Here is a 26421-nt window from a genome sequence, read left to right as displayed (position 1 = left end):
AAAATTAGGGTCCCTGTACACACACACGCATTACCTCCCCGCCCCCACCCCATGCCCCATGGCGAGGGTGGCCCAACTCACACAGTGGAAATGGCAAGCCCACGACTTGAGGTCTTAACACTAGACTGCAAGGGACTGAAGCCTAGCTCCTCTTCTTATCAGCCACTAATAAGCCCTGTGTGAAATGGGGATGGCATTGTTGTATTAAATAAGGCAGGATGTGCAAAGGCCACCCCAGGTCATAGATAAAGAAGGGAAGGAGAATAGGGCTGGTGCTGAAGCCTGTGAAATGATGTACAAATGGCAAATTACAAGGGTGTTTATTTACAGGAAAATCATGAGAAGCAGGAACAGACAGGGCTGCAGAGGGGGTGTGGCAGTGAGGCCAGGTACCTGAGTGGATGGTCCTCAGTTGGGTATAGGGAGCACAGGGCCAGGCTTGAGGGTAGGATTTTTCCTCTGGCAGCTTTACCAAGGCCTCGGGACAGGCATCAGAGGACTGGAGGGGTGTGTAGGGGGGAGCATCAAACAAAGACTTTCAGTATCTCCACCAGGCGTGGGTCCTTGTAGAGCTTTTCCTCCAGAGCCAAATACTTCAGTGGGGCCAGTTCCTTGTGGCTGAAATTAGAGGATGGAATGAGAGGGGGTTTAAAGCTGTTGCTCCAGCTGGCAAGTGGGTGCTCTTGGCTCTCCCCACCTCCTCACCGATTGAGCCGCTGCTCCAGGATGCGAATTCGGAACATGGCCTGAGAGCAGTAACTCAGGTACAAGTCTTCATCCTCTGGCGTCAGGGTCACCTGGTTCTCCTGATACCACTGCTGCTTCTTCTGCAGCTCCTGGGTCTCCTGTGGGCACAGGGAAGAGAGAACAGGAGGGCCGACTATTACCCAGACTGCAGGCTGAAATGCCAGTGGTCATCAGGCAGCCCTGCAAGGGTGGGCCCCGCTACCCCGACCAGAAGAAGCCAGAGGAGCAGAAGCAAGGGTCCTAACATGTCTTGGGAGAGAAGTACTAGGGTCATGTTTAGAGGGATATACTGTCCAAGAGGTCTGAGCAGGGGTCAGACAGCCATATGAAAAAAGAAGAAAAAGAAAGAAGGGAGTTCCCGTTGTGGCTCTGCAGAAACGAATCCAACTAGCATCCATGGGGATTCGGGTTCGATCCCTGGCCTCGCTCAGTGGGTTAAGGGTCTGGTGTTGCCGTGAGCTGTGGTGTAGGTCACAGACATAGCTCAGATCTGGTGTGGCTGTGGCTATGGCGTAGGTCAGTGGCTACAGCTCCAATTTAACCTGTAGCCTGGGAACTTCGATATGCCAAGAATGCAGCCCTAAAAAGCAATAATAATAATAATAATAAAGGGCAGCCATGTGGCTCTGGACAAGGAACATTTTCAGAGCTTTCAATTTCTTGTTGACAAAATGTCATTTTCTTTTCTTTTTTTTTTTTTTTTTTTTTTTTTGTCTTTTTGCCATTTCCAGGGCCGCTCCCGCGGCATATGGAGGTTTCCAGGCTAGGGGTCTAATCAGAGCTGTAGCCGCCGGCCTACACCAGAGCCACAGCAACGCAGGATCCGAGCCACGTCTGTGACCTACACCACAGCTCACGGCAACACCAGACCCTTAACCCACTGAGCGAGGCCAGGGATCGAACCCGCAACCTCACGGTTCCTAGTCGGATTCGTTAACTACTGAGCCATGACGGGAACTCCCAAAACGTCATTTTCATGTCCCCTCCCGCCCCCACCGTGGAGCTCTTTGTGAAGATTAAATGAGACCATGCATGGGAATTACACGGTGTGTACCTGATCAATAGAAATGGGCTTATTGCTCCGTCCACCTATCCACCCATCCCTCCTGTCCCTCGCCCATCCCTCCACTCACCCTTCCACCCCGTGAACAAGCGCAAGGAAGGACAACTCGGTCTTTGGCCACCTCAGGCCCTGACCGTGGCCCCTCCGTTAGTCCCTCACGATTCTGTGAGGTGGTGAGCAAGCAGCCCCAGACCCCTTTTCTGGTTAAGGTCCTCTCCCCTGCCCAGGCCCTGGCTGCACCTTCTCGAACCGGGCTTGGATGAGGTTGGCCTTGTCAATGAGCCGCTGCTTAAAGTCACTGAGGCACTCGTCCTTGAGGCGCACAGCCTGCCAGCGTGTCAGCTTCTCTCCCGGCGGGAGCTGTGCCAGGAACGGGGCCAGGTAGTCCAGCTGGGCCTCCATCTGCCGCAAGTGCTCCTCATGCATCACTCGCTCCTGCCGGGGTGGGGGGCGGGGCGGTCAGCTGGACCAGCAGGGGCTGCAGACACCTCTTGACCAGCTCTTCAACATGTGCCCACATGGACCCCGGCCTCAGCTCCAGAAGTGCTTGATGCTTCTGGGACTGAGGCTTCAGAGGGACCTGTGCTGTCTCTTGTAGCTGCGATTATTTTTGTCTGTTTTTTGTTTTGCAATGATCATAACAATCCACTTACCCAGGATTTCCACCCCATAGAGCTTCCATTATGGGTAACAGCCACTCTCGTATCTCGTGTGAATTCACGTGCCTCTACTTGAGCCCCAGCGTGTACCCAACACTCAGTAGCTGCTTGCTCAATAAAAGTAGTAAATGGTGGTTTTAATGATGTTAAATCAAGAAATGCTGGTGATGGGAGTTCCCATCGTGGCTCCATGGAAATGAACCTCAGTGGAAATTAGCATCCATGAGGACCCAGTTTCGATCCCTGGCCTTGATCAGTGGGTTAAGGGTCTGGCATGCGGTGAGCTGTGCTGTAAGTCACAGACATGGCTTGGATCTGGCATTGCTGTGGCTGTGGTGTAGGTCAGTGGCTACAGCTCCGATTCGACCCCTAGCCTGGGAACCTCCATGTGCCATGGGTGCAGTCCTTAAAAAAAAAGAAAAAAAGAAAAAACCTGCTGGTAATAGGGTTCCCATTGTGGCTCAGTGGTAACAAGCCTGACTTGTATCCATGCAGATAAGGGTTCGAACCCTGGCCTCGCTCAGTGGGTTAAGGATCCAGTGTTTCTGTGAGCTGTCGTGTAAGTGGCAGCAACAGCTCAGATCTGGCGTGGCTGTGGCTGTGGCGTAGGCCATCACCTGTAGCTTTGATTCACCCTCTAGCCTGGGAACCTCCATATGCTGCAGGTGAGGCCCTTAAAAGCAAAAAAAGATGAAGAAGTGCTAGTGAGTCCTTTTTCCTGGTCCACTCTGGAGCCTTTTTTTTTTTTTTTTTTTTTTTGTCTTTTTGCTATTTCTTTGGGCCGCTCCCGCGGCATATGGAGGTTCCAGGCTAGGGGTCGAATCAGAGCTGTAGCCACCGGCCTACGCCAGAGCCACAGCAACGCGGGATCCGAGCCGCATCTGCAACCTACACCACAGCTCACGGCAACGCCGGATCGTCAACCCACTGAGCAGGGGCAGGGACTGAACCCACAACCTCATGGTTCCTAGTCGGATTCGTTAACCACTGCGCCACGACGGGAACTCCCTGGAGCCTTATTTTTGTCCTGCATTGGCAGCCAGGGGCCAGTGAAGTTAGAGATGTGGGGGCCAACGCCCACCCCTGGGAATCTGAAAAGCTTTTGACATATCATGCTCTGCTCTGTCTTACCCACCTCAAACTATCTTTAGAAATCTCCACTAGGTGGGTGAAGAGGATTTAGAAGCTGGACTCCAAAACCAAGCTGGGTCCTGCAACCTGAGGGGGACACGTGAATGCCCTGTGCGCAGCTGGACCTCCAGGGGAGCCCCAGGTGGAGGTGGGCACACAAATTTCATTCTCTCCTCGTGCAGTAGAGGTCACAGCTCAGCTGCAACCTGGAGGTGGGGGCCAGCTGGCCTGGATCCTGAGTTCTCTTTGGAGAGATCCATGGAAATGGGCAGCTCAGCCGTCACCATGGTGTCCCTAACCTCATCCCCTATAAAGGGCTTCCCAGCAGAATCTGTGAATTCTCAGCACCGTGGCGGCCAGGGAAAGCCAGGGCCTGGGCCAGGGAGCGAGGCTCACCATGGCCTCCCGATACTCCTTGCTCTTCTCGTTGCGCTTGGTGTCGTAGATGGAGATGGTCAGCGCATGCGCCGCCTCCTCCTCCTCCCGGAGCTTCAGGATCTCCAGCACCTGCAGTGGGAAGTGGGGGAGGACCTAGTTGAGACACCGTCCATCCCAGCCGCCTCCCTGCCGCCCACTGGGCCCCGACCTCCAGCTCCGACTCCCAGGCCTGATGTCTGGACAACTTCTCCTCGTCCTTGAGCTTCATCATGGCCTCATACTGGTAGAGAAGCTTCTTGGTGTGCTCCGTGGGCTCCACCTGCAACAGCCACCATGTGACATGGCGAAGCAGCCAGGGCTGCGGTTGTGGACAAATTCTGTGGTTGGGTTCAAGTCTTCCCTGCCATTTTTCAGCTGGGTTACTTCAAGCCAGTGGCTTAGGCTCTCTGGGCCTGTTTCCTTTTTTTTTTTTTGTCTTTTTGCCATTTCCAGGGCCGCTCCTGTGGCATGTGGAGTTTCCCAGGCTAGGGGTCTAATGGGAGCTGTAGCTGCCGGCCTACACCACAGCCACAGCATCGTGGGATCCAAGCCACATCTGTGACCTACACCACAGCTCACAGCAACTCCAGATCCTTAACCCACTGAGCAAGGCCGGGGATCGAACCTACAACCTCGCAGTTCCTAGTCAGATTCTTTAACCACTGAGCCATGACGGGAACTCCTGGGCCTGCTTCTTTAGCTATAAAACACAGCTAATAATAGATGAGGACCTGGAGAGTCAGAGGGGCTAAGGAATGTGCCCGAGTTGGGAGGGTTTGAACCAGGAAAGCCAGCCCGGTGGTGGTGGTGGTGGTGAGACCTACTCTAGCCTCGGTCCTGGAATCTGCTCCGCCCAGGGCTGGGGGTGGGGACAATGAGCAGTCTTGGCCTGCTGGGCTGTCTGTCTTAGGGGAAAGGGGGACAATTTTCCAAGGAGCGCAAAGAGAAGTAACCGCAGACGGGAGCTCTTGATTTTCCCAAGGGGCACAGGTGAATTGCCAGGCTGGGAACCAGGACTTGCCATCCCAGTTCTCCCAAGCCACTGGGACAGGACAGAGGTCCCCAGGGCGCTCTCCTCGCTCCACCCGCAGCTGCCCCTGCCCGCCGTGGCCTCCGGGCCCACCTCGAAGCTGATGCACATGTCGGGCGTCATGATGATCTTGTTGCCCTTGCTGTCCACCTCCGTGCGCCGCAGGAACTCGCGCTTGGAGGCCGTGATGTGGTCCTCGCGGCAGTGGTAGCGCAGCTGGATGCGCTCGTCCAAGATCATGAACACGCGCTCTGCCACATCCTCGTCCGCAGGTTTCTCAGGGTTGCGGAGGAAGCGCTCTGTGATTTTCTGGGAGGCCAGACGTGCATAGGATGGGAGGTGGGAAGGGGGATCTCTGTGCATGCCGGGCGGGGGCAGGACCAAAGGCCACTCAGGTCCTTTTGGGGGTTCATATGGAACACCCCCAAGCTAGACAATGACTCAAAGGCCCCAGGCTCTCAGTGCCTGGCTACTCCAGCCCTATACGGGGCTGGATTTCTTCTCTTGTTCCCTCCACAAGACTCCACTTGCCTACCTCCAGAGATGGTGCGCCCACCACCTCTCCAAGCTGCCTGCACTATCATGAGACATGCTTTACTTCTAGAAAGAGTTTCTTCGGTATTCAGACATTAAATACATGTGCCAAATAATTTGTAATGATATGGAGAAAAAACAGTTGCACAATTTAATGTTAAGAAGGTGATGCAGGAGTTCTACCTACCTACTTACCTACATACACACACATTTTGATTAAGTTACAAAAGAACTCTCAAAACCAAATCTTTTCTTTTTTTTTTTCTTTTTTCTTTTTTTTTTTTTTTTTTTTTTGTCTTTTGTCTCTTTAGGGCTGCACCATTGTGATATGGAAGTTCCCAGGCCAGGGATCGAATCAGAGCTGCAGCTGCTGGCCTATACCGCACCTCACAGTAACGCCAGATCCTTAACCCGCTGAGTGAGGCCAGGGATCAAACCTGTGTCCTCATGGATACTAGTCGGCTTCTTAACCCGCTGAGCCACAATGGAACCCCAAAACCAAACCTATTAATATGTGGTACTATCTGAGAGATACCATTCTGAGATATTTCTACCTTTTTTCTACATGTTTAGTAATAAGTGTGTATTTTTTATAACAGTAAGGAAATGAGACCTCCCTGGCCCAGTGGCTGAGGGCACATCTGGCATGGGAACAGCCCCGGGATAGTATTTGGTAAAACAGGAAAGGTTGCTTGGTAAGGAAGTCGCCCCAGAGTGAAGGCTGTGCCCCTCCAGGGGTAACGCTGGGCCGCCAGAGGCCCCCTGTCCCCAGTGCTTACTCACCACCACAGGCCGGGGGTTTGACTCCGCGCTGTTCAGAGCCGTCTTCTTGACTCTGGGCCCGAAATCGACGTGGCGGTAGGAGAGGAAGTCAGGCCGGCCTTGGTAATACTCTGTCATCGTCTTCGCCGTCTCCTCCCGCTTGATCAGGCCGTCCACGCGGGCCGTTTCATAAAACTCCATGACTCGGTCCCTCTCCGGCTGCATGGACGTGTACGAGTGCACTGCCGGGGACGGCTGGGTGAGCCAGAGGATGCTCTGGGCGGGATGACCCCAGCCCAGCCCCGAGGACGAAGCATTAGGTGTGTAATCAGTGCCCTGGCGCTGGGTTTTGAGGCTGTGTCTCACTTTTTTATTATAAATGGTACCAGGATGAACATCCCGGATTATGCATTTTGTTGGTTCTTGCCTATTATTTGCTCGGGACACATTCTCAGCAGTAGGACTGCTGGCCAAAAAAAAAGCCTTCATACGTTAAAGCTATTATTATTTTGCCCATCAGAACCTCCAGAAAAGCTGTGCTGATTTGCTGTTACACCAGCAATGACAGGGAGTTACTAGCTCACAGCCGATAGGACAGTTTTTTCATCTTTGCCAACATAAGGGTTGTAAGATGGTCCCTCACTGATGTTCTTTCCTTCCTTCCTTTTTATTTTTATTATTATTATTATTATTTTGTCTTTTGTCTTTTTAGGGCTGCACTCACAGCATATGGAGGTTCCCAGGCTAGGGGTCGAATCGGAGCTGCAGCTGCCGGCCTATGTTACAGCCCCAGCAATGCCAGATCTGAGCCGTGTCTGCGACCTACACCACAGCTCATGGCAATGCCAGGTCCTTAACCCACTGGGCGAGGCCGGGGATCGAATCCACAACCTCATGGCTCCTAGTCGGATTTGTTTCCGTTGCGCCACGACAGGAACTCCTCCCTCCCTTCCTTTTTAAATCTCAGCTGCCAAGTGAGGTCGGTCACGTGTTTAGATGCGTATGGACCCTATGCTGTTCTTCTGCGAATTCCTGGATAGGGTTGCTAATCTGCATGTCCCCACCTGCCTTCTCAGCCTCCTGGACTCGGGGGTGGGGGAGGCAGGCGTGTCCGCACCTCCATGCTTCTGCCCTCCTGTGCCTCACCCCTGCGGGGTGCGTGCCCCACCACAGCACAGGCTGCAGGCCTGCTTTGCCTTCCCTGGAGGAGCGTTTCTCCCGTTTCCCTGCGGGTCCTGTGCTTCGCCTGACCTCCCACACATCCATCTGCTTTGCTAAGGGAGGCAGGGGCCACTTCTGCTGCTCGCCACCCTTTCAACACACAGATACTGGTCCCGCCCAGCCCATGCCAGCTGCCGCGGAGACTGCTCTAAGGAGCATGCGAGGCCCCACCCCGGGATCCTAGCTGGCCTGGCAGTGGGGTCCACGTACCCCGCAGAGCCTGGGAGTGACCTGGCTTGAAGGAGTCGATAATCAGGCCCGTGATCTTGTTGACGTGCCTCAGCTCCAGCATGTCCTCCCGGTTCTGGAACCACTCCTTTACCTCCAAAATCTTGGTACCTGGGGGCAGGGGGAGGCGATCAGTGCTGGACGCAGCCGGGCCAGCCCCCCGCTCCATCCCACCACTCTCAGCACACGGAGGCCAGCGGGCCCTCGGTCACAGCGAGAGAGGGGCGGTGACATGGCCAAGGTCACAGAGCAGGTGGGGGGGGGCGGTGCTCCTGCTCCCCGCAGCCAGGGCTGCCCCCTTACACTCTAAATCCTCGTAGGAGGTCAGGCGGCTCACAAGGCCATTGGTGTTGACGTACGGGGCCCACTTCTCCAGCTTTGCCCTCTTGTACTGTATCACCTTCTTCCCGTTGGGGCAGCGGGTCTCGAATGCTGCGGACACAGAGTGACTGGGGGCCTTGCTCCCCAGATCGGGGCGGGGGGCAGGGAGAGAGAGGTAGCTCCACCAGCCATGCGTCAGCCCCTGACCACTGCGCTGTCTGCTCAGCTCTGCCAGCCCCCAAGCCCACTCCAGGGAGGCAGAGAAGAGTCACCAGGGGTGGCCCTGCCTTGGAAGGGATCTCAGTTTGAGCCTGACCAGAGGATCCGTGCCTTACCACACAGCACACTCATTGCCAGGCCTTGGCCGGAAACACCCCCACCCCACCCCACCTTTACTAGGCTGACTTCTTCTGATCCCAAAGACTTAGCTCAGAAGCTCTTTCTGCCCACCCCCCACCCTCCAGCCTCCAACCCCTTGGTGTTCCACGACACCCTCTCTAGCCCTTCCCACCCTGTTGGGATGGCCTAGGCCTTCCCCGTGGGCCCAGGCACCCTCAGATGGGAGCCTCAGCATCAGCAGAGGTGGGCAAGGGGCACAAGCATGGCCGTCCTCCTGCTCTCCTTGCCTGCCCCCTTTTTGGTCCCGATTACCCTGTGCCCTCTGGGTTCTGGGCATGGCCTCCTCCTGGCAGGGTAGGGTGAGGGAGGGGGACAGCCGTGGCCTGGACCTAGGTCCTCCATCACCTGCCACAGGGCCTCCTCCTGGCCCTGTTAACTGAGCCCCCTGCTGACTGGGGACTGGGGCCAGGCCCTCGGTGGCGGCAGGCCGAGTGTGCGTATTGGGAAGGAAGAAAGGAAGAGGGTGCCGCAGAAGGCAGTGGGTGGAAAGGAGGGACCCAGGCAGCCTCTGCTGGTGTCCCCCTGCCAGGCTGTAGCGGCAGATGTCCCCGGAGGCCCGGGAACCAGTGAACACGAAGGTGCAGTACCTTCGGGGGAGATCTCAATCCGCTCCACCCACGCGGGCGGCATGTCGAAGCTCTCATCCTCATCCTCTTTGCCCTGTCGGGAGAGGTGGAGGGCGGGGAGGGGGGAGGCTCCCATCAGGGCTGGGTCTTGGAGCAGAAGTTACAGTCAGAGCCTCTGTCTCACCCCCAGGGCCAAGCCAGGGTGGAGCCAGCGTTCTGAGGGCTGTGACCCAAGACGGAGGAAGGGGAGGAGCTCCTGGTACTCACCTGGTGCCCGGCGAGGACAGCCACGCCCCTGCCCTGCACGCCCCACCTTCCCGCCATCGGCAGAGGCAGGACGCAAAGCCACAGGCCCTTTGCCGGAGTCAGGTGGACCCAAGCCCCACCCTCCATCCAATGCCAAGCTTAGGGCTCCCGGGCAAGGCCCTCAACTGGAGCCTCAGTTTTCTAACTGTAAACCGAATCTCTTGGGAAGATGAATTGATGCCCATCTGTCAGGGTTTGAGACTGTCTTGCTGCCCTTATGGGGATTTTTTTTCTGTTTGAGCCTAGTTTCCCCATATGGAAAATAAGGCCTGGGCTAGAAAAATGGTCTTGAAGTTAGGTAACCACAGAAACACGGACAAGATTTTTCCCAGTTGAAAAGTTCCCCCCCACCCCCACCCGCCCGGAGTGCTCAGACGCCTCTCAAATCTGACACCCAAGCTCTAACCTGCTCACATTCTGAGGCCAGCAGAGGGCGCTAGTGCCCAGAATTTAGGCACAAGGGAGGAGGCTTTCTGGTCTCCGGAGGCGGAGGCGCTGAGAACACTCAATAGCATTTTCAGGTGGGTCTGTCGTGCTGGGCCAAGCACGTCTCCCCAGTGAGCTCATTTTGCCCTTAAGCAGTCCCAGGACGTAGAACAGAGTGGCCTTTGAGAACCCCGACTTGGGAGCCAGGCTCTCAAATCCCAGCTTCCCATACCAGCTCCATCACTTACTGGCTGTGTAACTTGGTGAGTTCCTTCACCCCCTGTGTGTTAGTCTTCCTATCACTAAAATGGGACAGTACTAATCATGGCCCATAATACTAGTACCCATCTCAGCAGGCAGTTGTGAAGATTTATCTAAGTTAAATAAGTTAGGCACCTAGTGGCACTTAGAAAGGGCCCTGTGAGTGAATTCTGTTCCCCCAAAGCTGACGTGTCCTAAAACCTAGTACCCCGAAATGGGACTGTATGTGGAGATACGATCTTCAAAGAGGTAGTTGAGTTAAAATGAGGTCATTAGAGGAGTTCCTGTCGTGGAACAGTGGAAATGAATATGACGAGCATCCATGAGGACGCAGGTTCAATCCCTGGCCTCTCTCAATGGGTTAAGGATCCGGCGTTGCTGTAAGCTGTGGCATAGGCCGGCAGCTATAGCTCCGATTGGACCCCTAGCCTGGGAACCTCCATATGCTGCAGGTGCGACCCTAAAAAGCAAAGAAAAAAAAAAAAAAAGAGGTCATTAGGGTGGGTGCTAATCCAGTATGACTGGTGTCCTTACAAGAAGAGGAGATCAGGACACACACGCACAGAGGGAAGAGCGAGAGGACACAGGGAGAGGGCGCCACCTACGAGCCAATGTAGCTGACCCCCCTCCCCCATTTTACACACACACACACACACACACACACACACACACACACACACACACACGATGAAACTGAAGCTTCCAACAATGAGGAAGTTGGCCCAAGATGTCACAGTCCATAGCGAAGGCCTCTGGGCCCCTGACCTCCGTGCGCCGGGCCTTACGCAGACCTGCCTGGACGGCCCCTGACTAGGAAGGCAGAGAAGGGCTGTGGATGACATGGGGAGGCCCCGGCCCGTGAGCTTTGGAAGGTCTGACAGGACAGACAGGAGAGGCCTGTGAGTGTGTGTGGAGGGTCATGCGGAAGGGCCTAGAAGGGAGGGAGGGCTGGCCCTGGGACCGCCAGGGCTTGTGGACAGGGTCCCAGCCCTCCCCTCCCCTCCCGCCTGGGGAGGGGTTGCTGGACAGGTCCCGGGACCGGCCCAGGCCTCCACCTGCCCATCTGTACAGTGAGGACACGCTCCGGGCCCTTCCTGCTTTGAAGAATCTAGAAGCGGTCTATCTGCGCCACACACACACACACACGTGCTGGAGGCACGTGTCAGGCTGGCCCGAAGCGAGACTGGGGGTCGGGTCCCCTCCCCCTCCCTCCCCGGCCCCCTCACGGCGGAGACTCACCAGATTTTCCACGTCGTCCTCATCATTCATCTCGCTCATCTCGCTGTCGTCCCCCTCGGTCAGGGACAGGAGAGGCTTGCTGGTGTCTAACAGCATGTACTCCCACTTCACGGGGTCTCCCAGGTCAAAGACTAGGTCCTAAGGAGGAGGGGGTGGCTGAGCGCGCCCCCAGGCCACCACCAGCCCCCCGCAGCCATGCCCAGGGCGAGATGGGCCTGGTGGGGGCGGGTGTGCAGCATGTGGCCCCAGCCACCCCTCCTCCTCATCCCCAGGGATGGAGCTGGAACTCCCTCCCCTGTCGGTCCCTGCGAGGCTGGGACACTCTCTGGCCTGGGCTCGGCCGGGCGGTGGAGGGAGGCAGCGGTGTCCTGGGCAGTGCTTAGAGCGAACATAAGCTAGAGAGATTTTGCAGGAGGGGAAGTAGCAGGTTTGAGAAGAAAAAAAAGGCCTCCTCACAGGTTTTTGGTGTTTTGTTTCGGCCGCGGCAGGCAGTGGCTTGATGTGGGATCTCAGTTCCTAGACACGGGGTTGAACCCCGGCCGCAGCAGTGAAAGTGCTGAGCCCGACCACGAGGCCCCCCGGGAACGCCCCTTCTCACAGCATTCACCCCCTTGCCAGTGAGAAGGGAAGTGGGCAGGCTCGCAAGAGAGGGACGTGGGACTCTCCTCCGTGATCCGGATCCGGATCCTCCGTTCTTTCCATCCCAGCTCACCTTCCAGATAACTCCCAGCAGGTGGAGCATCAGTCCCCATCTGCCTCCTGGGTGGTGTGGCCCCCCTCCAACCTCCCAGAGTCAGAGACCCAGAGGGAAATCAAAGGCTTAAGAACAGCTGCCCCCAGGGCGTGTCAGCGTGACCCCCGGCCCTGGTTTTGGCCTTCCGGTCCTGAATCCTGGAGGTGAGGGGAGAGAGGAGGAGACAGGATGGAGGAGAGGGAGGGAGGGAAAGAATTGCTTGTAGATTTAATAGCTGATGGTCTAGGCTTCAACAAAATGTCTAAATTTCTTTAAATCAGGTCCTCCGTTCTGCCACTTCTCTAGGTCGTAAGCAGCCATTTAGATATTTGGCTGTTTTGTTGGTTTGTTAGTTTATGGCCGCACCCGAGGCATATGGAGGTTCCCAGGCTAGGGGTCGCATCGGAGCTTAGCCACCAGGCTACACCACAGCCACAGCAACACCAGATCTGAGCCATGTCTGCAACCTGCATCACAGCTCACAGCAACACTGGATCCTTAACCCACTGAACGAGGCCAGAGATGGAACCCGTATCCTCATGGATACTAGTTGAGTTTGTTACCCCTGAGCCACAATGCTGTTTTAACTTAACGTTCTATTTCTATAGAAAAAGCATAAATGAATGGACAGCGACCCTGTCCCAGGAGCCTGGGGTGTCTTGCTCTCTCTCTGTGCAATGCTCCACATCCCCAAGGCCATTTCAAGGTTCTTTGAAGGACAAAGCAGCCGCTCCCACAACATTGGGCAGTAAAAGTGACAGCCAGTGTCCTGATCTCTTTCTCATGCCCTCACTTGGTGACCCAGTACCCTTCTGGCCTCACTTTCTCACCAGACCCTGCTTCCATCTTTATAAATTCTATTATCCCTGATATGAATTTCCTCCACCTGGTGCTGGGGGAGACTGAAGGACCTTCCGCCCTTCCACCTAGAAGAGGGCAAAGGAGGGCTGCAGCAGCCTCTGAAGGGCTGTTATCCTTCAGAGAGCTCTGACAGCCACGACAGCTACCAGCTGGGCTCCAGGGAAGGGCAGTCTGCCCATCTTGTGTGGCAGAGGGAGGCTGAGGGTGGGCATGTCTTCGTCACTGAAGATGGAGGCACCTGAGGTGGTGCATCCATTCTGCTTGCTTCCCACATGTGGGCAACAGCAGTTCCTTGGATGGGGTCATTTTGGCGCTGGGAGCCAAGGGCCCCACACCTGTCTTTGGAAAACTGGCCTCTTGGAAACAGAGGAACTTGGAAATAAGCGCACAGACCTTGGAGCCTGGAGCCTGTCTCCCTTTCGATTTGTGTACAGCTCAATGAATTTCCATGAATTGGTGCACTCTGATTCCCTGAATTCAAGAATTCCCTGATTCAAGAAACAGAATCTTGTCCCCACCCCCAGAAAGTCCCCTGGGATCCAGTTATGACCTCCCCCCAAATGTGTGCATGTATTTTGAATTATAAGTGGCAATGCATTTTTTTTTTTTGTGGCACTGTGGGATTTTTTCTTTTTGGTCTGTCTTTTAGGAGCCACACCCATGGCATATGGAAGTTCCCAGGTAAAGGGTTGAATTGGAGCTGTAGTTTCCGGCCTACAACACAGCCACAGCCACATGGGTCTGAGCCAAGTCTGCAACCTACACTGTAGCTCACGGCAACAATGGATCCTAAAACCCACTGGACAAGGCCAAGGATTAAACCCAAAACCTTATGGGTACTAGTGGGATTCTTTACTCTCTGAGCCACAAATGGGAACTCCTGTGTTTCTTTTAAACAGCCACACCCACAGCATATGGAGGCTCCCTAGCTAGGGGTCAGATCAGAGCTGCAGCTGCAGGGCTATGCCACAGCCACAGCAATGCCAGATCAGAGCTGCTTCTATGGCATATGCCACAGCTTTCAGCAACACCAGATCCTTAACCCACTGAATGAGGCCAGGAATAGACCCCATGTCCTCAGAGAGACTATGTCAGGTCCTTAACCCACTGAGCCATAATGGGAACTCTGGCACTGAGTTTTTAAATGGAAATTCATGGAGCCAGACATGTAGGATGAGTGCATTTTTCTGCATATATGTAGCACTTAAACACAACATTTTAAAAAGCGTAAATGCGCTAAAAATCTACATTCTCTAAGTACATATAATTCAGACTTTTGGTTTTTTGCTTTTGGGGCCACACCTGCGGCATATGGAGGTTCCCAGGCTAGGGGTCGAATTGGAGCTACATCTGGCAGTCTACACCACAGCCACAGCAACACCGGGTCCGAGCTGCGTCTGCAAACTACACTCAACCTACAGCTCATGGCAACACCAGATCCTTCACCCACTGAGTGAGGCTAGGGATCAAACCTGCAACCTCATGGTTCCTAGTTGGATTCATTTCCACCACGCCACGACGGGAACTCCTAAGTACATACAATTCAAAGGAGCGACGATAACCCCATTGGAGTGGTTACACATGGGGGAAGGAGTGGGCCCTGGGCACTCAGCTACAGGGAAAGTCTGAAGCCCTCCTGGCCTAGTAGCCAGCTCTCCCCACAGACTGTGCCCGCCACACCCGCCCAGGCCCCCTCCAGCACCTTGCAGCAGTTCCAACAGTCCTGCATGTTGACCCAGTAGTTCTTGTGGTTCCAGAGGCTCTCGATCCCCAGGAAGTGGTCATCATCCTTGCCGTAGCTGCGTGCAGTGAACGGGTCAATGAAGAAGCTCTCAGGCACCTCGCGTTTCCCCGCCAGCACCAGCACCCAGGAGTGCACCCGCAGGCCGTGCAGGGGGTCGGTCTTTGCACTCTCCTCCTCCTGTGAAAGGTGGGTGACCATGAGCCAGATAGATGGGTTCCCAGGCTAGGGATCTAATCAGAGCTGTAGCCCCCGGCCTACGCCAGAGCCACAGCAACGCAGGATCCGAGCCGCGTCTGCAACCTGCACCACAGCTCACAGCAACACCGGATCCTTAACCCCCTGAGCAAGGGCAGGGATCGAACCCCAACCTCATGGTTCCTAGTCGGATTCATTAACCACTGCGCCACGACAGGAACTCCTGAGCCTGTTTTCTTGCCGACAGAATGCAAGGATCTGGCTCCAGCTGCGGTTTACAAACTTGCCTTTTGGAACTCGAGGGTATCTGGGATGTACTGGCTTTCTGTGCTGTGATTCTGGGTGAGATTTCACCCAAAGAAAGAGAGGAGGTACCCTGTGGTTTCTTTATCCCCATCCCTCTGGGAAAGGGTCACTCTGCCATGTTCTCTGTTGCATTCCGCAACATGGACCCTGGTAGACCCTCGATAAATAGTATATGGAAGGAAAGAGGGAGGAAGGAAAAGAAGGTAAGAGGGAGGATGCATGTGCGGGTGGACAGAAGGAAAGATGGGAACATGGATGGATGGAAAGAGAGATGGGAGGACTGACGGATGGAAGCGAGATGGGAGGATGGCTGGGAGGATGGATGCAGAGCGTACCTAAGTTTCTTCACTGAGCGGCTGGAATGAGGAGGACCCCAGAACTGCGCAGCATAGAACGAACTGCCCAGACAGCTGAGCTCTCTGCCTTTAAAAATCTGTCACGAGCAGCTTGCTGACCACGGCTGGGGATTCCCACATGGCCCAGCAGAGGTGGGGGGTGGTTGAGGATGGAGGAGGGGATTTGAACCTGGGGGCCCACCAGCACGTCCCTCGGTGACCTGTGTCTGTTTCCCATTCCTAGCAGCCCCTCCTCCAGAGCTGAGCTCCAGGGCTGAGGGCTGAGGACGGGGGACCCACCATGAGGCGCTCCTCCTCCTGCCTCAGCCGCTGCTCCTCCTCAGCCTGGATCGCCTTCTGCCTCTTCATCTCCTGCTCCTGCTCAAACCTGCTGCTCAGGTCCCTGGGCGGTCTGATGGCGTACTTCTTAGGTGGTGCCTTTTCCTCCTCCTGGACCGCCTATCACCAGACAGAGAAAAAGCATCAGCAGCCCTGAATCGCCAGCGGCCCCTGGAGCCTGCTTCCCGCCCTGAGTGCAGGGAGAGCCTCGGCCCCAGACCTGAAACCTGGGCAAGCCCTTCCACTTCCCTAACCTCGGGCTCTTCTGTAAAATGTGAGGAGAATAAGATCCTTGCCCCATTTGAGCTGAGACGTGAAGACAGGAAAATGCCTGCGTGAGCCACCCATCCAGGCAGGTGCTCAGGAGACGTGCCTTTCCCGTCTCCGTTCCCCAGGGCCCAGACTAGCTGTCATCCAGATCTGACCTAGAGAGTGGGGCAAATTCTCACGAGTTGGATTTTCCAGATTTTGTCACCGCAGGGTTTCACATGTGACTTGAAGTGAGAGTTTGCTGAGCAAGGAAGGAGAGCAGCGTCTGCGTGTGTGCGTGTGTGTGTGTGCACGTGTGTGTGTGCATGCATGCATGCGAGCGCGTACAAATGTGTGCTGGAAAAATGTCCAGGAGAGAACCCTGCAGAGGCTGCAGAAGGGAGCCTGTGAGTTAGGAGGGAGAAATAGCACGTCTCCCCGGAGAGTCAGAGAGATGGTCTCAGTCCCTGGTCCCTAGTTTTTGGACGTTGGCCACAAAATCTATTTCATCCTAACATAGTTGTCTGTAAAAGAGAACTGATTACCCCGCCACACAGCACTATTGAGAGGAGGAACCAGGAAAGTGGAGGACATGAAAGTGGTTTATAAACCAGAAGGTTCTCAGCATCCGTTAGCTATCGATGCCATTTTCATAATTAAAATTTTGGCTGCAGTAAGAGGCCCCAGTGTGAGCTCACAGGCCTTTGGAGCCCAAAGCAGTGAGGAAGCTTTTATTTCATCTTTCTGGCGAGGCGGGCCTGAGAAAACAGGGCTCTCCCCTGGTGCCTCCCCCTCCTTCTCCACCAGAGTGCTCCCCCGCCTCCCCGGGGCCCCAGGTGCTCAGGCAGGTGTAACACAGGTATGTGCCTTGTGCTGGATGCCCCAGGTCCCCACGGGGTCTTCTGCCCTGAGCTGCAGACACCCACGGGGGCTGGAGCCTGATCACAGAGTCCTAGAATTAATTCAGTTCGGGAAAAACATTTTCTGCCTATAATATGGTTATTTTCCAAATGCAAGAAATGCTTTTATGATTCCTACAATTAAATTCAGTTAAGAGTGTTTGTGGGAGTTCCCGTCGTGGCTCAGTGGTTAACGAATCCAACTAAGAACCATGAGGTTGCGGGTTCGATTCCTGCCCTTGCTCAGTGGGTTAAGGATCCGGCGTTGCCGTGAGCTTTGGTGCAGGTTGCAGACCCACGTTGCTGTGGCTCTGGCATAGGCCAGCAGCTACAGCTCCGATTCGACCCCTTGCCTGGGAACCTCCATATGCTGCAGGAGTGGCCCAAGAAATTGCAAAAAGACCAAAAAAAAAAAAAGGAGTGTTTGTGTCCACAGTAGCCTCGGATCTTTATGGCACTCTCAGCCAACTACATAAAACACAACCACCACCCGCTAGAGGGTTGGCGACCTGTTGTGCTGTTTAAAGGGACCTTTTTTATCTGGGAGAGAAAAAAAAAGCAGAACTAAATGTTGGCCCATTTGCCTGCTTTTTCCTTATATGAAAATGACTGGATGGATTTTTATCAAACGCATCGGGTATATTTGGTAGCGTTTGACTTAAGATACCAGCCATGTGGCATTCACAAAATGTACCTGGTGGGGAACACAGAAGTGTTTGGGGAAGTGATTGACGACAAGGGGAGAGGGGCAGCCGATTTGGAGGACTGGGTCTGTGTATGTTAAGATGCCAAGGACAGGAGCTCCTATTATGGCTCAGCAAGTTAAGGACCTGACATTTCCTCTGTGAGGATGCAGATTTGATCCCTGGCCTCCCCCAGGGGGTTAAGGATCCGGCATTTTTACAAGCTGCTGCAGAGGTCACAGATGTGGCTCAGACCCTGCGTTCCTGTGGTGTAGGCGTAGGTGGCAGCTATAGCTCTGATTCAGCCCCTGCCTAGCCTGGGAACCTCCATATGCTGCAGGTGTGGCCTTAAAAGGAAAAAAAAAAAATGCCAAGGGCAGAGGAATCACCAGTGGTTTGAAATATGAACTCTACAGAGGCTGAAGGGCTGCCTGGTGATGGACCCGGGGCCGAAGCCGCAGGGACAGGCTGCTTTAAGGATGGTGTTTCTTGCGAGATGTTGAGGGCAGCACGAGCCCAGCCTTACCTCCTTGGGCTTCATGGTGAGCGGGCACACCTCCCGAGTCAGGTCCATGAGGCACAGTTCCTGGGAGCCATAGCCGTTGACGCAGTAGGCATCGTAGCCCGCGCCGATGAGCATGGAACAGAGCAGTGTGCTGAAGTCGAAGCAGTTTCCCTTCTGGAGCTTGAGCACCGTGGCCGAGGAGTAGAGGTACGGGGGCTGGCCAGAGCGGGCTGGTCAGCACGGCCACCCCGCCACCCCCACTGTCCTCCCCCTCCGCAGGGGCTGGGTGCTAGGGCCAGTGCGGGGCTGGGCCCCAGCAGGGCTCCCCACCTTTGTCAGGTTAGGGAGCCTGCTAAGAATGGCGTGAAAACCACAGACCTGTATCCAGAAAGTGCCATCCACGTTTGCCTAATTCCAAGGGGCCAAGTCTGATGATGGCGATTGGTAACGTCGGGGTTTTAGTCCAAAATGTCCCCTCACCTTCTACCTCCATCCTTCTCTTCTTCCTCAGTTCTCCACTGTCCCCATCTCCCTTCCTCCCTCCCACCCTCCATTCTTTTGTTGTCATTGTTCTTCTTTGGCACATGGAGTTCCTAGGCCAGGGGTCAGATCTGGGCCACACTTGTGACCTAAGCCAGATCCTTAACCCACTGTGCCAGGCCGGAGATCGAACCTGCGTCCCAGCACTCCCGAGATGCAGTCACTGAGCCCACTGTGCCACAGTGGGAAGTCCCCAGTCTCCATTGCTTTTTGTTTGTTTGTTTTGTTTTGCTTTTGCCATTTCTTGGGCCACTCCCGCGGCATATGGAGGTTCCCAGGCTAGGGGTCGAATCGGAGCTGTAGCTGCTGGCCTACACCAGAGCCATAGCAACGTGGGATCCGAGCCGCGTCTGCAACCTGCACCACAGCTCATGGCAACACCGGATCCTTAACCCACTGAGCAAGGGCAGGGGTCGAACCCGCAACCTCATGGTTCCTAGTCAGATTCGTTAACCACTGAGCCACGACAGGAACTCCCCCAGCCTCCATTCGTAATGAGACTGAGCTGGTCAGAAGCCCAAAGACGTGACCGGGGACCATGAGCAGCAGGGCCCGCTCTTCTCTCTCCTCCCCCACCTCCTGAAGTGCGAGGAATACTCTGACAGCACAAAGAGGCAAAGGAAGCAAAGGGGCCCAGAGACCAGGCTTGCTGTGTGACCTCAGGCATGTGGCTGTCTCTCTCTGGAACCGTTCCCACCCTCCCTCCCCAGCCAGGGGTCTGCGAGGGACTCTGCCCAGACAGACTCGTGGGCTGTGACCTGAGACTGGCCCATCCTCTTCCCAACCTGCCTGGCTTCCCATCTCAGGTGTCATGGCCTAAGGGCACAGCCCCAGGGGGCACTTGCCGGCTTGAGGGGGTCGGGCAGGGGCACCATGGACAGGAAGTCTGAGACGAACTGGGCGCAGGTGTCCCAGTTGTAGAGCTCTGGGTAGGGCATCAGCGTGGGCCGGATGGTTGTGCTCACGAACTTCTGCAAAGGAAGAGACCGCAGGCCCTGAGGGCAGAATTCCAACTGGGAGGAGACCCTCAGGGAGCCGGGGGCGGGGGGGGGGGGTTTAGCGGGGGTGGAGGTGGGGTGGGGGGATGAGGGTGGTGGGCTCTCTGGGCCTGTCTGGGCCTCAGCCAAGGCCCTTCTAGCCCAGACCTAGAGTAAGCCCGTCCGTGCTGGGCTGAGTGTCGGTGATGTGATCGGGGCCCGCTGAGCACCCCCCGATCAGGGCATCACCTCCCTGGTGCCCCAGCAACCCTGGGAGGCAGGTCCCACTGACAGATGAGGACACTGAGGCTCTGCCAGGTAAGCTGACCTGCTCAGGTTCCCACTCAGTGGCAGAGCTGGGTCTGACCGGCTCTAGACCACCACCCAGTGTGGGGGGCCTAGGGCTTCTAGGGCCCTTGCTTTGCCACCCTGGGGCTAGTAGGCAAGGCCTCTGGGGTCTTCCTATGGACTCGAGGATGGCCCCACCTAAGGGGCAGCCCCGGGGCAGCCCCAGCTGATTGCTGCAGGGGAAACGCAGGCCTGAGGTTACCAGATCCGGAGGAGAGGGGATTAGGGATCTGCAGGGGAGAGGCTGAGTTTCAAACACTGGTGGCTAATAAAAGGGTTACAGATCATCAGGCGGGGAGTTCCCACTGTGGCACAGTGGGTTAAGTATCCGGCATTGCTGCAGCTGTGGCTTAAAATTGGTCCCTGGCCCAGGAACTTCCATATGCCTCAGGTGCAGGAAAAAAAAATATCACTCAATGGTCCAAATAAAAAACAGCCTGTGAGTCCCTATCAGCCTCCGGCTACTGTTTAGCAACCTCTGGACTCATCCCCTGCCATTCCAGCTACAGGTGGGGAAACTGAGGCCCAGAGAGACTCAGGGCCCTGGGGCAGGAAGGAAGGAGGCCCGTGCTCAGGTCCGGGTCCATTTTGCCTTGTTTATCTGCCTTTCCCTGGACAGAGTTGGTCTCAGGGGCTGGAGACTGCACTGGGCATCTGGGTGGGCACAGAGGCTCCGAGCCACCTCAGGCCCCATGGGTGACTCACACTGAGCCTGCTGTGGCGTCTGGACATTTGAGGGTTTTGTTGGGGGATTTTTTTTTTTTTTTTTTTTTTTTGCTTTTTAAGGCCACGTCCTTGGCATATGGAGATTCCCAGGCTAGGGGTCTAATTGGAGCTGCAGCCAGAAGACTGCACCACAGCCACAGCAACTCGGGATCTGAGCCACGTCTGCAAACTACACCACAGCTCACAGCAACGCTGGATCCTTAACCCACTGAGCAAGGCCGTGGATCGAACATTCATCCTCATGGATCCTAGCCGAGATCATTAACCACTGAGCCATGAAAGGATCTTCCACAGCTCACAGCAACGCCGGATCCTTAACCCACTAATTGAGGTCAGGGATTGAACCCGCATCCTCATGGATACTAGTCAGGTTCATTACCGCTGAGCCATGGTGGGAACTCCTGGGCATTTGAGTTTATAGGCTGCCCTGGAACGATGAGCTCCAACCCAGAAGTAGTCTGTGCTTGGCCCACCTCTCTCCACCCTCTGCTGTCTGCCCCCAGCCTCCCCATCCCATCTTACAGGCACTTTGCACTCGTTCAGGGGGTGCAGGAAGAGGGGCACGCGGTCCGGGCACAGGTGGCTGTACTGGCGGGAGAAGTTGTCTGCCACCTGCAGCAGGTGCTCCTCCTTGAGTGTGTTGCTTTGGTAGGAAAGGGGCAGCTTGGAGACGTCGATAGGGTCGTTGGTAAAGGTCCTGTGTCAGCAAGAGGGGCAGCATCAGCCCGAGAGAGGCTAGGCCTGGCTCACAGGGAGCCCCCCACCCACCTTAGCTGCCCTTGGCTCTATCCCTTCCTCACTGAATCCTCACAGCTACCGAGGAAGGCAGGGTCATTCTTTGCAGCTGCTCATTTAAACAGATGAGGGAAATGAGGCCCAGAGAGGTCGAGTGACTTGCCCAGGGTCACACAGCTAGGGTGGGGCAGAGCAGGGCCTGGGACCAGACAGTCTGAAAACACAGCCCTCACTCTGAACCACCTCCCTCAACGTCCCGGTCCTGCCTCCCAACCCAGGCACCACCATTCTGCCTGGTTCTCTCTCTGCCCAGCCCTGGTCTGATCCTCACCAGGGCTGCTGGGCCAAAGCCCCCCGCCCCCACCCCCCCAGCACTCACGAGGGCTTCTCTGGGATGGAGACCTCGATCTCTGAGAGCTTCCTCTCCAGGTCTCTGAGCATCTCCTGCGTCACGGTGCTCTCCTCCTTCTGCACCTCCATCGGCCACATCGCCTTCTCCCTCCTCTCGGCCCGCTCGGCCGCCTCCTCCCGCTCGGCTGCCTCCTCCTCCTCCACTTTCTCCTTCAGGACCTCCATTCTGGGGTGTCTCTGACTGGCCGGAGGCGGGGTCTCTGCAGGAGGAATAAATGCACTCAGAATGGCCAACTTCAGACTAGGAGGGAGCCGCCAGTGCCACCGTGTCCCTGGGCTGTAGCTTTAGGTGGCCCAGATCATGAAGGGAAGAAACAAGTCCTCTGAACTTCCTTTCCATCAAGGAGAACGTCTCCACTTGGTGCCGGCGCATCTGTCAGAGCTTTCCTTTTTTTTTTTTTTTGCCTTTTCTAGGGTTGCTCCCTCGGCATATGGAGGTTCCCAGGCTAGGGGTCCAATGGGAGCTGTAGTTGCCGGCCTTCGCCACAGCCACAGCAATGTGGGATCCGAGCCACGTCTGCAACCTGCACCACAGCTCACAGCAATGCAGGATCCGAGCTGCATCTGTGACCTACACCACAGCTCACGGCAACGCTGGATCCTTAACCCACTGAGCAAGGCCAGGGATTGAACCCGCAACCTCATGGTTCCTAGTCGGATTCGTTAACCACTGAGCCATGATGGGAACTCCTGTAAGAGCTTTCTGACATTTACAACTTTCCCTTGAAGACAAAGACAACGTAGGTCACAGACAGAACAGTTGTCAGGGTGGGAGCAGGTCACCCAAACTGACTAACATCGCTCTGCTTTCGTATGTTTATTGAAAGTTACCTTCTCTTTCCGGCAGGTGATGCTAACGCTGTAGGGGTTTCTGTAAGTCCAGTAAGTGCATTGACTTAAAGAAAATCATTGTAATAGAAAAGAAGAAAAATAAGAGGTAATTTCACCAAACTTGGAGCACAGAGAGGGGAAGAACAGGGCTGCCCCTAAGGCACCTGCAGAAGGGGAAGGTGGGGGAGGGAGTGACACAGCCTGGCCAAGTCTTGTGTCGGCTCTCAGGAGGGAGGTCCTTTGTTGCGGGGGGTGGGGGTGGGAGCACCCTGAGATGCCATGTGTGCCTATGTGAGGTTTTGTCTGCAGTCACAGAGCTCAGCCTCACTCAGGTGGATCAAAGGTCCAGTCGCCCCCATGCCATGCAGCAGAACCCCGATTTTACTGGGAGCAGCAATGTGTCTGGTTTGAAATGGTCAATGTCCCAACCTCCCTTGCAGCCAGAGGTGGCCCTGGGACGTGAACCCATTTCTGGCCGTAGATGCATGCTAAAGGGCAGGGCCCCGCTGCCCGGGGGACTGGGACATAGAGCAGGAGGTAGGGCTTTATGCGACCCTGGGATGAGCACACATGAGACCCAAGGCTGCCTGCCAAGGGCAGCAGAGTGGAGAAGATAGGGGAGCCGAGTCCCACGAGGCTCAGTGGAGGCCTTGAGTGCCACCTGCAGATGCCCCGCCCCCCTGCCCCCATCCTGTGAGATAACTCGGCCTCTGCGTATCTAAGTGGCCAATGTCAGGTTCCTTTTACTCCAGCCCGGCTGACCTATCGGCCTTCTGCCTCCCAGCTCAGGTTGTCCCGTGACCCTGCCTCAAATATCTCGTTCCTCCTCAGCACACAGGGCGGGGAGGAGGAAAACCCAGCCAACCTAGAGGATGAAGTGCAGAGGGAATAAGAACTGGGGGGCGGGGAGCAGGGTCTCCCCAGATTTGTCATCACCACCTGGGGTGGAATCAAGACTGAGAGGGCACAGAGGACCAGGAGGAAAAGGCTGGGCCCTACCACCCGGCTCCAACCCCGACGTGGGCCACCTGGGCCTCTTGGGGAAGCCAGTCACTGACTGATGCCGTGGCTAATGGGGAACCTGGTTCTTCCAGCAGCTCCTGCTGGGCCCCTGGGCCACTCCTTGCCCCTTTCGGGTTTTTTTGTGTTTTTAGGGCCACGCCTGCAGCATGTGGAAGTTCCAAGGCTAGGGGACAAATCAGAGCTGCAGCTGCCAGCCTATGGCCCAGTCACAGCAACGCAGGATCCAGGCCACATCTGCCAACTTCAGTGCAGCTTGCGGCAATGCTGCATCCTTAACCCACTGAGTGAGACCAGGTATCAAACCTTCACCCGCATGGATACCAGTAGGGTTCTTAACCTGCTGAGCCACACGGGAATGCCTCACTTTCCCCTTCTGCAGTGGAGGTACAGATGTTTCCTGTCCAATCCTGACTACGACTCAGGAGGGGCTAAACTCCCCTGTTGCTGGAGGTCAGCTCACCCAAGTTCCAAGCGGGCAACATCACAGCTGAGGCCTTGTATCTAACAGGCCTGTTCAGGACCCTGATTCTCTCCGGGCAAACCCCTTCCCACGCCCCCCATCCCCGTGGCACAGCCCAATGATCACATCAATTTGTCAGCCTCTTGGGCCCAGAGGAGATGCCTTCACCAGAAGGGCGGTGTTAACCATTACAAGACTTACAGTTTACTGAACACCTACTGTGTGCCAGGCACCAGGCTAAGGGTTTTACAGAGAAAATCTCGTTTATCCTCCAATGACCCTGTGAGACAATAGCTATATATTGGTTTCTGCCCCTAGTTCCTGGCACAGAGGAAATCCTTGCAGTTTCCGAAGTGGTAAGAACACCAGGCATATATTGTTTTCTATGGAGGCAACGCAGGGCACCCCCCTGGACGGCTCCTGGTTGGGGACTGAGCACCAGAAAGACCACGCCACGATGAGCAGCTTGGACTTTTCAGCCCTTCCCCCATCTTCCAGAGAGGAGAGAGGAGTGGAAATGGAGTTAAGAATTGATCAAACCTGTCTCGGTTCTTGGGTTTGAACCTGTATATTTCTGGCTCTGAAACCCATGCACTTAAGGGCCTAACCCAATAGTACGGGGTTCAGAGGGCATACAGCTTGGTGAACACACCCATGTACCGGGAGGGTGATGCACCCCAACTCTACGGGGACAGAAGCTCCTGAGCTCAGGACCCTCCGAGACCCCGCCCCGTCTATCTCTTCATCTGGCTGTCCGTCTGTGTCCTCTACCGTGTTCTTTAATAAACTGGTAAACGTAACACCGGCTTTCTCTGAGTTCTGTGTGCCTGTCTAGTAAATTAATAGAAGCTGAGGAGGGGGTCATGGGAGCCTCCTATTTGTGGCCAAGAGGGACAGAAGGTGTGGGGAACCCGGGGGCTGGCTGCTTGCAACTGGCCTCTGAGCTGGGGTGGGACGTGCCTTTGTGGGACTGAGCCCTTAACCTGTGGGAGCTGCCGCTTTCTCCATAAGTAGGGGCAGAACTGAGTTGGGTCGTAAGGCACCCAGCTGGTGTGGTGGAGGATGACTTGGTGGGGGAAACTCCACACACTTGGTGAGCAGAAGCGTCCGCAGGGAAGGGTTCTGGGTGAGTTGTGAAGGAGATGCAACAGCGGGTGGGAGACCGACCTGAGTTTTTCCATGACAGACGTAGTCACAAGGGCAGACACTAAGATACCCACTTTGCAGATGAGAAAAGCGAGGCCTAGAGAGGGCACGCGCTCTACCCAAGGTCACAGAGCTAGGAAGGAGCAGACCTGGATTTGAACCTGTATATTTCTGGCTCTGAAACCCAAGCACTTAAGGGCCTAATGAGATGAGGGAAATCCTAGAAGGGCTGGTTTGCTAGAGGTGGGCTAAGGAAAGAAGTAGGATGGGGAGACGTTCAAGGTGTCAGTGGGCAGCAGGGGGTTGCAACCGGGGTGCCTACTAAGATGGGCCCTGCACCCAAGTTCACAGTAATCAGAGGTGGACCTGGGCCAGAACCCACAATACTCACTCCTCCCACCCGGCTGCCTCATCAGTCAGCTACGGTGCAGTTTGGGGAGGGTCGTCCTGCCTTGAAGTTCCCAGAGGTCCTCCTCACCCCACAGGCCCTTCCCTGCATCCCCCTCCTCAGCAGCAATCTCCCCCTCCTTACCGCGCGCACACACACGCGCACGTGCTGAAAACTTTCCCAGAAATTTTGGGGCTGAAAGCCCCCAGGTGGAAGAAGCCCCCTTACCACCAGCACCCTTGCCCTCCCCCTGTCAGGCAGGGTCCAGCCACCCCCGTCCCTGGCCCCCAGTCTCACCCCTCAGAGGAAAGCCTGTACAGTCTGTTAGCCGTGTCCGTGGTAACAGATTTCAAGGCTCAAGGCAGGTCCTGGGAGAGGAGGCTTCTGGGAAATGTAGTCTTTTATCACCACCCAGGTCTGGGCAGAGGAGTCCCAGTGTGGCACATCCCTGACCAGTGGTGGGCTGGAGCCAGCTTGTGCTAGCTTGAGAGAGCTGATTGTTGAAACTTCAGGACTGTTTGTGAGCCCATTGACAAACACAACCATTATTAACATTAAAATTATGAAAATGTATAATAGATTATATTAAAAACAAAGGCAATAAATACTCAAAACTCATCACTTCCTAATTATTTTTACCGCACTTTACTACTATCTAAACTCTTGTGGTTATTTAT

General features: G+C 55.5%; 1 protein-coding gene across 4 annotated transcripts; it reads right to left on the bottom strand.

Moving 5' to 3' along the window:
- Nucleotides 1-303: 303 nt before the first annotated feature.
- On the bottom strand, nucleotides 304-26088 carry DRC7 (dynein regulatory complex subunit 7). Of its 4 annotated transcripts, none has more exons than XM_021093921.2 (18): nucleotides 26042-26088; nucleotides 21865-22096; nucleotides 21273-21447; nucleotides 19545-19670; nucleotides 18181-18375; nucleotides 15785-15943; nucleotides 14607-14825; nucleotides 11311-11448; nucleotides 9100-9172; nucleotides 8096-8224; nucleotides 7775-7903; nucleotides 6365-6585; nucleotides 5141-5356; nucleotides 4187-4297; nucleotides 3997-4107; nucleotides 2051-2245; nucleotides 706-845; nucleotides 304-618 (listed from the first exon to the last, which is right to left on the bottom strand). In XM_021093921.2, exons 2-18 carry the CDS (start codon nucleotides 22059-22061, stop codon nucleotides 525-527), a joined length of 2628 nt encoding a protein of 875 aa, XP_020949580.1. In that variant the 5' UTR covers nucleotides 22062-22096; nucleotides 26042-26088; the 3' UTR covers nucleotides 304-524. The 4 variants fall into 4 exon arrangements, with proteins under 4 accessions (XP_020949580.1, XP_084815921.1, XP_084815922.1 ...); XM_084959795.1 differs by lacking the exon at nucleotides 26042-26088 and adding an exon at nucleotides 22728-22810; XM_084959796.1 differs by lacking the exon at nucleotides 8096-8224.
- Between the last annotated feature and the right edge of the window lie 333 nt (nucleotides 26089-26421).

This window comes from Sus scrofa, chromosome 6 (assembly GCF_054392235.1).
Source record: "Sus scrofa isolate SSC_HxYL_T2T_F1_AM1 chromosome 6, Sscrofa_HxYL_maternal_Yorkshire_Landrace_v2.0, whole genome shotgun sequence".
NCBI lineage: Eukaryota > Metazoa > Chordata > Mammalia > Artiodactyla > Suidae > Sus > Sus scrofa.
The sequence above is the reverse complement of the archived record's forward strand: the minus strand, read 5'-3'. Positions and strand labels throughout refer to the sequence as shown.